The sequence below is a fragment of the Taudactylus pleione genome, unplaced genomic scaffold, assembly GCF_031769625.1.
Source record: "Taudactylus pleione unplaced genomic scaffold, aTauple2 ptg000203l, whole genome shotgun sequence".
NCBI lineage: Eukaryota > Metazoa > Chordata > Amphibia > Anura > Myobatrachidae > Taudactylus > Taudactylus pleione.
The window spans coordinates 9,009,621-9,021,035 of record NW_028284605.1 but is presented as its reverse complement, the minus strand read 5'-3'; the positions used below and the strand labels follow the sequence as shown (position 1 = coordinate 9,021,035).

The 11,415-nt window shown below is 42.9% G+C and overlaps 1 protein-coding gene across 3 annotated transcripts in view; it reads right to left on the bottom strand.

Annotated features, from left to right (window-relative positions):
- Positions 1-1,799: 1,799 nt before the first annotated feature.
- The window catches only part of ABR (ABR activator of RhoGEF and GTPase), a 444,215-nt gene continuing 434,599 nt past the window's right edge, over positions 1,800-11,415 (bottom strand). For all 3 annotated transcript variants that reach the window (XM_088477779.1, XM_088477780.1, XM_088477781.1), the window contains 6 exons: positions 10,621-10,730; positions 10,325-10,464; positions 10,032-10,166; positions 8,879-8,984; positions 5,926-6,073; positions 1,800-5,667 (listed from right to left, as the gene is read on the bottom strand). In XM_088477779.1, the coding sequence (XP_088333905.1) occupies positions 5,578-5,667; positions 5,926-6,073; positions 8,879-8,984; positions 10,032-10,166; positions 10,325-10,464; positions 10,621-10,730 (729 nt within the window). In that variant the 3' untranslated portion in view covers positions 1,800-5,577. The remainder of the gene's footprint in view (positions 5,668-5,925; positions 6,074-8,878; positions 8,985-10,031; positions 10,167-10,324; positions 10,465-10,620; positions 10,731-11,415) is intronic.

Below are 11,415 nucleotides of genomic sequence, written 5' to 3'. Positions count from 1 at the left end.
GCCTGTGACTTAAGGCACAGGAGACTCCTGCCCATTGAAGAAGACCATGGGCCTGATTCAGACCCACTCGCGAGCGGCTGTCCGCTCGCAAGTGGGTCGATGTTATGGACTGAGCATGCGCACGACGGAGGGAGCTCCGTCGTGCGCATGCGCCAGACGCGACGAGCGAAGGAAAGTCCTTCGCTCGTTGTGTCCGATCAAAGGGGGCGTGCTGTCAATGTTGATTGACAGCACGCCCCCTTTGGTGGGCGTGCCGGGGGCGTGCCTCCCTGACGGGGGCGTTCCCACGGGAACGCCTCCCATCAGAAGCCGGCCCACTGACATCACTAGTGATGTCAGTGGGAGTGATTTTGGCTCTGATAGAGCCAAAATCACTCCGGAGCTTGCGGTTGAAAACCTCAACCGCAGGCTCCGGCTCGCAATTTCGATGGTCGCGATGGTCTCGACCATCGCGGCCATCACAAAGCACGCTCGTATAGCCTGTGGGTGATGACCCACAGCTATACGAGCGTCCAGGAGGACGCTCCATGAAAATGGAGCCCGGCCCTCATTCAGAGCGTACGGCTCTGAATGAGGGCCCATGTTTGAATAATCTGGGAAGACAGATCTGCAGAACATTCTAGTAGTTGGGATAAGAGCAATCATATGAGTTTACATAAAAGTATTGGACAAGAGAGCGGGGGAGGTGCACTAAATTAGACAGATCAGTCATCGCCACAAACCAGAGTATTGGACAAGAGAGCGGGGGAGGAGCACTAACTCAGATCAGTCATCTCCACAAACCAGAGTATTGGACAAGAGAGCAGGGGAGGAACACTAACTCAGACAGATCAGTCATCTCCACAAACCATTAAATTCTATACTAAGCAGCATTTGTTTCAGAGAACTGCAGCCGGAACGGCTGATGTATTTACCATCCATCCACGCTCTGTTATAACCAATAAACAGGATGCAGTGTAGTAGTGCCAGATGACCTACAAGTGTTTGCAGTTCATCATGTTCTCAAGAAGAAATGATCATTTCTGAATGTCATTAGTATAGAGCAGCGGTTCTCAAATTCTGTCTTCAGGATCCCAAACAGTGCATGTTTCCAGGTCTCCGCACAGAATCACAAGTGAAATAATTAGATTCACCTGTGTATCTTTTGAAACGTTTCAGTGAGTAATGAATACACCTGTGCAGCTGGTAAGTGACCTGGAAAATGTGTTCTGTGTGGGGTCCTGAGGACAGAGTTCGAGAACCACGGGTATAAAGACATTGCACTGCCAAAATAATATAAAATGTAAACTATATGTAAATGGCTTATTCAAAGTTCACACTTCCAAATAATCATTTTGAATAAAACTATGCTGGTAGGAATAAACCAATGTAATTAACTGTTTGAAACCAGAAGACTTTCTTTTAATATTAACGCATGTATTAATATGTACCTTGTCTACACACAGTGGTGGCAGCTACTTTGTGCGATGGCCCAATCAGAACACAGAAATGGGAGCAGCAATATCACTGCTGTACGAAGCAGTCACTTCATCAGAGGATGGATGTATCCACCATAGGGGGGCAATGCGGCAACATTGTTATGGTTTGCACTAAAACATTATTGTGAATACGCTTTATAATCATTATTGGAGACTTCCCAGTAGATTAAATGGCAGCTAGCAATGTGTATATGGGTTTGTAATGAGTTACCAATGATTTCTAATTGGTTAAGAGAGTTAAAACCACACGTCTGGATTCACAAGTACTGAGAAGAAAAAGAGAATGTGGTGTATTTAGAGTGGACGGAAGATAACACACCCTAACATTAACCCTTTTTATTTTCCTGATCTCAGTGTTAAGAAAAACAAATGAACATTTCAATATCAACTCAAGTGGTAGAATTCAAAATGAAATACTTTTACAATAAAGTTACAGTCCTTTTTGAAGTACAAAATGCAAAGTGTAGCAAATGTGTCCTGTGTACCAACCAACCGTCTCATCTTAATAAACAATTTACAAGGCAGTCTAATGCTAGAAAACGGATAGATTATCCGATTGTATACAACACAGGTAAATTGTCATGATTGCTGGGACTTGTAGTTCAACAGCAGAAGACTTGCTTAAATGTTTTAATAGTTCATAACATAACGGACAATTTTCTATGCTCAGTTTGGATGGGGGTACTATAGAAGGAGATAGTTGAAGTAGTGTTGTTACTAAACAGCACTGCAAAGAAACTATGTAGGGTTACGTCAGTGAGTGCAGGGGAGGCTGTGACGTGTTTAATGTTTACTGGTAAATCTGGTCTTCAAGAGTGTCCCAATTCCTAACAACTGAAAGAGCTGGAAGTTGCTGTTTATACCTCTGGATAAGGACGGTGCATGTTGGGAGAATGTGAATCAGTCACATTCTGGCCCAAACTCTGCTGGCTCTGGTTATTTTCAGTTACTGACCTGTAGGCTGACCTCACACTCACAGCTTTCCATTAAGGAACCAGTGATGCTGGGGAGAACACTTCTGCTGAACAGAAGTTATATGCTGCTTATTAGACTGACCCTACAATGTATAGTTGCAAGAGCAGCTTTGTGCTGTAGCTTACCATAGACAAAACGCTCTTATTAACCATGGGCATTGGATTAGTAGTCAGATCAGAAGGAGACTGCTGGAAAAGGCACCAATGGAAGGGCAAGACAGTAGTAAGTATAGGTCATCACCATTTTCTCTATCATCTCTACCAGTAAGTGCAGCAAATGACCTGTAAGTGTTACCACAAAACTGAGTAGTTACAGTACCTGCTAAGTCACAAGTCAATAAAGGGATAGGACTAATAATAATAATAAATCCCCATATTCTTTAGAAATCAAAGTTGCTGGAACTGTTGGACAGAAAAACCTAACATGCCTATGACACTGCAATGCTGCCAGAGAATAAGTTGGAACATTACTAGAAAATTGCAGTAAGTACGGAGCCAAAAACCTGCTTCAAATGATAAACCTGTGATCTGGATCTTACTGGTAGAAAATGCGATGGGCAATGGCTGCATCTGACTGGGCTCTGCGGGAACCGGCCGCTCAGCCTGGGCACACAGCCTGCGCCTATCTATTCTCACTGCACACGTCTGCCCAAAACTGGACACAGATCATTGAGCACCATTATTCTCTCTCTCGGGGCTAAACAAGAAATATGTTATTCCCTAATTTTATGAGCTCACCTATGGACAGAGGGGGTCATTCAGACCCGCTCGCGAGCGCAGGACGATCGCAAGCGGGTCGATGTTACCCCAATGGGCATGACGGAGGGAGCTCCGTCGTGCGCATACGCGAAACCCGAACAGCGACAGCCAAGCTGTCGCTCCGGGTCTCGCACCAAAGGGGGCGTGCTGTCGATGGTGACTGACAGCACGCCCCCTTTGGTGGGCGTGGCTGCAAGATGGAGGCGTTCCAATGGGAACGCCTACCGTCTGGGTCCGGCCCCACTGACATCACTAGTGATGTCAGTGGGAGTGATTTTGGCTCTGATAGAGCCAAAATCACTCCAGGGCTTGCGGTCACCGAGACCCTACCGCAGGGTCTCGTCGCAAGCCCGATGGACCATCGCGACCATCTTTTTGGCCGCTTGCATATGGTGTGGGTGGTCACCCACAGCTATGCGAGCGGCCAGGAGGCTGCTCCATTTTTAGGTAGGAGGGCACTGATTCAGAGCGTCTGGCTCTGAATCAGGCCCAGAGTGCGGAACTAAAAGCTTCTTAGCACATAATGAACCTCTCTTCTTACAAGAACGATCAATGCTGTTCTAGACACCAGGATTAAATGTAAGCAGAATTTCTTTGAAATATTCCAAACATTAATAAGGGATGAGGTTTCTAACGCAATTTAGGTCAGTATTCACCAATAAAATGGTTAAAACATGAAGCAGATATAATAATAATAAAAAAATAATCTGTCTGGGAAATATTATATATTTAGTAGTCAACGGTGACTGCGGTATCAGGCTTTCCCCAGATATAGACATCAGCATTATATTATTGGAGATGTCACTGGCATTCTTGAAAAGGAGAATTTCTGCTGTCGGATCTCTCTGCATTGTAATTGTTAGAATTTTGTAGCAGAAATACAGCATAGTGATGTTTAACCAATGATGAGGCACATGGACATTTTACCCCAGCCTTTTTCTGTGTTTTTTTTTTTTGCTTTATTCTTAATGTGATTCACATTGAAAGCAACAGCAAATAAATCACAAAAATATAACCGATTGCGATGGACAGAAGTTAAAAGCAACATGTAAATAAATAAAAAAAAAAAATGATGAAACATGTAAGTACTGCACCATAGATTAATGTGTTGCTGGCACATTTGCTTTCTGTGCTTCAAAACACAAAATGAAAAGTGCTTGTGTGCCCAATCCCAGAGAGAATGGTAAGCAGTTCCTCCCCTGACCAGCTGACTTAATTCTGTAGCTAAGTGACAATAGTAAGATCATTACCGAAGCTGCAAATATGACAGACGACGGTGGCCAGGGGCCCAAGCATTAACACGAGCTGCGTCATCCATCTGCACTGTGAGATTATTTCACATGGACCTTTACACTGACAAATCTCTCCCACTGAATTCCAACTCCCCACTGACAACCTATCAACGTGCCTGGTTATATGGAACTTACAGCAGAGCAGAAAAAGATGTAACAAACGCATAACATTTTGATGACCATCTGTCTTTATAATTTAAATTATCAATATAGATAAATGTAATTTCTCGGGGGATTGTGATGTGTGTTTTGATTTCACTGTGACAACTGGATTCCTTGAAATTAATGTATGCTCCACCGCAGATGTCGATCGCCAAGTGCCGTACAGTTCAGGTGCCAGTCATTTCCTCAAGCCCAGCAGAGTAACAAACGTACCACCCTTTTTTTTTTTTGAAAGCAGCAAAATCACAAGTGACATATCCACAAGGGAAAAAAAAAACAAAAATAAAAAACTTTCATTCACAATAGAAGGACAGGAGTAGAAGAAAACGTCATGGCAACTTATTATATTTAAAAATGTTAAGACAGAGGATCCGCTCACATTCTGCGGGTTTGTGTGAGGCAAAACATGGCAGATCATCAAACCGTCTGTACACGTCCGCTCTCTCTGTGCGGGGGCGGGTGTCTTCTCATGTTTGGCCCCTTTGGTCCCCAAAGGTGGAGGAGGGAGACAGTCTCCAGCACAAGGTCTGAGAATATGGCAGGTTAAAAGACCACGGGGGTCAGCAGAGTTGTAAAGAGTCTCCTAAATAGTTATCACACGCATCAAGGGGTGTGGATGACAAAAACTGTTCTCCAAAGCTCTGCTCCTCCAATGCCTCTTGCTCCAACGTAAAATAATGCCTGAACACCAATATACAAAAACCACTTGTTACACGGGAGCACAGTGCTGGTTCATTTTTTTGTGTGTGTTTTGTTTACACTTTTCTGTACAAAAGGATTCAAGAAATGCACAGGAGCAAGTTGGGGACGTCATGGACTGCAAGATCCTACTCTTCCTCAGAATGTCTCTTGCCAAATTTACAGAGAGGAGCAGAGCTGTCCTATCTTCTCCCAGCTGGATGAAGTGCACGCTCACACATCGGTGGAGTAGTACAGGGTGTTCTTCTTCAGCTCAATGAAACTGATTGGGGGGTGCTGCAGGTAATAGAGCAGAACCTGGACCTGGGAGGACAAATACATAGTGAGCTGATATTTGGGATCTGCTTGTGATGGAAACAGAAGTATAATATTCTCATTTAGCAGACATATTACATATTATAGAGAAAAGTGGTAATGCTAAATAAACATGTTGCCATCATTCATGGAACAGCAAAACCACAAATACATCCAGGTTTAAACCACTCACTGACCTACGTCTGGCCAGGCCTGCAATGTTACGTAATCAGCACAAAAAGGATGAGGGACAGATATTATAGTTACCTGTGCCATAACATCGTGTGACCAGATATCGGATGCCAGGTTTGTGTGACCTTTAATCTCCGCTTCAGATGGCCTCAGCAGTGTAGGACCAAAGACGGTGGCTAAATTGTGCAGCGACATCTTGTTGATGGGTTCTTTCTCTGCCACCCTGGAATGTGTATAAAGAGATAGGATGTTGCTAACAAATTTCTTGAGAGTAGATGAAAGGAAATCAAAACAATCAGTAAAATATAGCAGCTAGAGATGTCACCACAGCAAGACATAAGCTAAATATTAAAACATTTTCACCATATAGGGTGTAAGTTTGAATCTATATAAATTTGACCACAAATAGTCTTATCGGGCAGATGAGGTGCAGGCAAACACTGACAAAGTCACTGACAAAACAGATTCCCCCCCCTCTGAAAGATCCTGATCAGATGTTGTTTACAATGGTAGCCTTTTAGGGAACATGCAGGTTGCACTTGAATGGCAGAATACCAGGATATATAAAAAATTAAAATTTGGTTTCCTAATAAAGTTGTTAGATGTTACTTGACCGTACTAGAACCTTCATAACACTGGGTGTAGGCTAGTGAACATCTTCGGGCTATTTGGTAAAACGCACTTTATATTCAAAAGAAAAAAGCAGTCACAGACGCACTAGGACTGACCACCTTACTTGGGTGTTCATCTATCTTCCCACCAAAAAGAAAGTAGGTACTGAAGATTAGGTATGATTCCACATTCCAACTAGCTGGAAGAAACTTAGCAAGGACACTGCTCATTTATATGCTATTAACCCAACTGCATAAAGAGTTCTAATGATGAGCTGGCGCTGTTCTCGCTTGTTACTAGTGTAGCTGTCAACTCTAATTGTCTCTCTGCTTCCAGGACACTTCCTGTATCACAATGTACTTTCTTAAAACATATGCTGTACCCCTTTAAAGCTCTGCCACACATGAGCCGAGATGCTGGTATAGGAAAAACAGCTGCTGAGTGTCCCCCTCCCCCTCATGTTCCCTCCAGAACTGGGCGCCCTCCAAGGAACAGATGTGGAACCTGGCGAATACCCGGCTCTTGGATGGAAAACTTGAAGTTTCCTCTTAACTCCAGGCTTAGTTCTCATGCAACATTTACTGAACAGAGATTAGTAAATGAGAAATGATGTGTGTTCCGTAATAGTAACTAAGATATTTTGTGTTCCAGTCACAATCCTTACCTGGATATAACTGGAGTATAAAGAGGGAAAGTTCAGCTAATGACATCTGAAATCAGCTTAACCAACAATGCTAGAATTCTGCCATCATGCACACACACACATAGCAGACTGAAATGAACTGCAACCAATCCAATTCTGCTGTAATCATATTGAACTATATACTAAAAGACATACACTGTAGCAGATGGGTCTCCATCTATTTCAGAACCACAGCTACCAGCTCAGTTATACCACTTTCAGACATATGACTCGGGAATTACCCTGCTCAGACCCAGGATTTTCTCCTGTGCAAAATCCCGGGTTTTTGGTTGAGACCCCCATTCACATTACACCTAAGACCCAGGAAATTCCTGGGTCAACTCCTTTCAGACATAAGCAGGGTTTTTCAGTGTTTTACTCAGTTTTTCACAGTTTTGTCATTTAAAGTGGACGGTTTGCTGGCACACAATAATGAGGTCATGCAAAGGTTCATCCAGGAGTGTTTGCCCACTGTGATTGCCACCATGCTCCCTCCAGTTAGCTGCAGCCTGTAACGGACATGTAGCTGGGCCAAAATGCCAGAAGTATATAAACAAACCTTTCTACTGCAACTTATGTAAAGTATACAGAGGGTCCTCAGAAACGAATAAATTGCCCATTTGACTGACATTATCGAGAAACAGTTGAGTGTTGCATGTGAAATTAGGGGGTAGAGTACGCAAGAACAGAAGACTGAGGAGTTGTACTGTCTCATTTTGGTCCAGACCAGTCCTCTATGTAGTATGTAACCAAAGGTCTGTCTAAGGCACATCATTTACATAGAGAGGCGTGTCCAGACGTGTCCACTCCCCTATTCTCTGTGTGTACATAGAGCAGCCCTAGCCGGCCAACCAGAAACTGCTAAGTGCAGCCCGGGAGTAAAATCCCGGGTTGCACCATTCGGACATGAGCTGGGTTGTCTTTCCGGGACTTAAGTCCCAGGAAATACCCTGGTCAATTGCAAGGGCGGCAACCCAGGAACATACTCCTGGGTTGGTGTCTTTCAGACACGAGAGACTCTGGAATTTTGGCTGAGGCAGGCCAAAGTCCCAGGAATCTCAGTATGTCTGAAAGGGGTATAAGCCAATGCCTGGCAAAACATGCTTAGAAAGTGCAGTTTCGGAAAAGCAAGAGCAAAGCAAGTTGTCAATGCCTAGACTTGACTAAACAATGAGATTTTCATAGACTAAATAGGGAATGGCAGAAACTACTTCAGATCTCACTATTAGAGGGTTTTAATAGTTAATTTTTGTCAACATTTATTCCAGAGTATGGTCTGAACAACAACTGAACTTCTTGACCATGTTGGCATGCTTTTACGAATCGAGTTACTGCCACACGATTGGCTGATTTGCTATTTGCAATAATGAGCAAGTGCACCTAATAAAGTGACCACTGAGTATGTGTGTGACATGGTTTTCAACATTTCTTATAGTATTGTTTTTTTTTCAGCTCTGTAGACTGGGAGTCACTGAGAATCCCAATGTTCTTTATTTTGTGTTTGCAGCGCCAGTGATTGGGGGCGTGTTAGAGGAGTTCTTCTTTTTACATTTTTGTTCTTTAGTAGGTTAGTTTCTCTCCACTGGGCTTAAGCGAGTTCAAATCCACACTCAGAGCTGGATTACTTTAAATGTAGAACAGGAAACGGGTATATTTTATTATTGGACTTTTTTTGCTAATAAAGATATAATTTTTTTTAATTTAAAAGAATTAAAACATAAAATATCTAGTTACCTTTTCAAGTGATGGAGCAGGAAGAGGAAGGTCATAAGGTTTGGATCGGGCAGCGAGCGCAGAAGGTGCATCATACAGTTCTCCTTGGCAGCTGGATCAGACAGAGCTGTAACCAAGGAAACACAAGAGGATTAGAAGTCACAGGCAGCACACAATCTACCAAAGGATAAGACTGACAATGGTTCTTTGTACACAGCTGTACCATAGGTTATCAGATGAGAAACACAAACCTCTGCCGTTCTGCGGGTGAATTATATTACACATACATATGGGACATAGAAGGAATCAATATACCTAGAACATCTTAAACATGTTAGGTAACATTTCCTTGTATATCAATATATGTAGTGACAACAGTCTGTTAATTGAAAATGCTACCATGTCTGAATAGGTTTCTTTTTTTTACATTGTACCCACCTAATACACAGGACTTTACAGGGAATATGTATTGTTCACATCAGTCTCTCTAAGATCCAGAGCTTACAATCTATATACACTAGCATATTCACACACATTAAGGAAACCCACAGGGAGAACATACAAACACCACACAGAGAGCTCCCTGGTCAGAGTTGAAGCCATGACCTTAGCGCTAAGCACTGTGCAGCCCACATACGCGCAGCTGTGGGGTGATGAGGTGATACCACTGCATAAACCGCAGAACAGTTGACATATTATTGAAATGTCTTGCTGACAATTCACAAATCATAGAAGAATAACGCTTATTTTAAGTTTTTTAAATGTAATGGTAAAATGTTGATATGCACTGGTTTCCTTTAAGAGAGCCAAAGGTTTATGCCACTAAGAATAGAATAGGACAGTGCAAAGTGTGCCCGAATCAGAATCGTACACAATTAGACCCCATCTGCAGGCGCATTGCATCCCATCTGCAGGCGCATTGCATGCTTGGGGAAAAATATGGATCTTCCCCTGTACTCAGAGTTATATCCACTTGTAAAATTAGCCATCAATACACATGCAAGCGCCCAATCCTTGGTGCAAGAGATCCGTCTGAGATCAGCCGAATCTCTTGGTACGCTCACCTCTGCATATTCCACAATGCTGTGGATGCAGCTCTGAACCAGTCCCAAAATCTACATCACTTTAACATCCTTGCAGCTCTAGAATAAATCACAATGGAGACATACGGTACCTATTCCTTCCATAAATGCCAGGTACAGCCTGTCTGTAAGGAGAGGTTCGGGGAGCTCACGGAAATAGAGTTTCAATGTTCCAGCAATTGCATTGATGTCCATGTCACTGAGCATCATCAGAATGTCTTTGTTATCTAGTGGAGACATTTGAACATACAAGCAATGAGTCAGGGACATCCACGAAAACCATACAAGTACTCTGAGTACAGGCTTTTATCATTTTACATTCTTTCTACTGCAGCACAAGGTGCATATATACTGTAGCTAGCATTTAGGAGAACGTCCAACTTACTTGCATCAAAAGCAGCTTTTAAGGCCTGGATGTCAGTGGCCACACCAGATATTCTGTAAATCCCGACCTCCTCAATGCCACGTTTCTCCACCTCCTCTACACATTGACGGACTATATATGGTACCTTGGATCTCTCCCTCCTGGCAGAGACACAAATGTACTCATTATCGGGCACGGTATGGCTGCTTTACAACAGACCATGCTAACTAGTGAAAGTCACAGTAACCTGACACATTAGTTGTAAAGAGTGGTATACAGATCAAGCCATAGGAGGAGGACACAGGAGGACCACTTACTTTGTTACCACGCTGATTTTTACTCCAAAAACACCGGTCTGCTTTTTAGAAGGCGTTCTTTTCAGGCTCATATCCCGGCTGCTAAACTTCATGGAGAATTCAACTTTAATCTGGAAAGAAAACAACGGGTCATGGAAATGAGTAAATAAAGCCAGAACTTGGCATTATGTTCTGAAATCACTTGTGACCAGACGTATTTTAATATGTTTGAGATTTTAAGGTTTTTAATGTAGCTGTGGAATGGGGTTGGGTACAGGATGCTGGCGTTCTGGATCCCGGAGGTCAGAATCCCGGACTAGGTTAGCATCACAACGGCTCAAGGTAAGTATTCCTAACCTAACCCCTAACCCACTCCTTCCCCCATGCCTTAACCTAACCTCCCCCTAGTGCCTAAACGTAACCCTTCCTCCCTGGTGCCTACAGTAACTGTTTAGGGGTTACCATGGTGGTTAATGGCCAAAAGCATCTGCCCCAGGGCATACCTAGTAGCAATGTGATTTAAGTAAATTGTTAAAATGTACTTTATATGTTGTACAAGTGAAAAAAATAATGGTCTCTGAAAGTTTTCTTAATGGGCATTATAATAATTAACAATGGATTGATAGTGTAAAGTTATCTTACATGAAGGGGGAATAGATAATAAAATATCCTGGCCATTTACACTGTCACTAAACCTAAATACAGGTTGGCTTAATAAAGTTCTACTAACACAAGTGTGTGTCTTAGAGTCTAGGAAATAGACCACAAGCTTCACTGATGTGAATGACTAAATATATGAGAGATATGTAAAAAGGC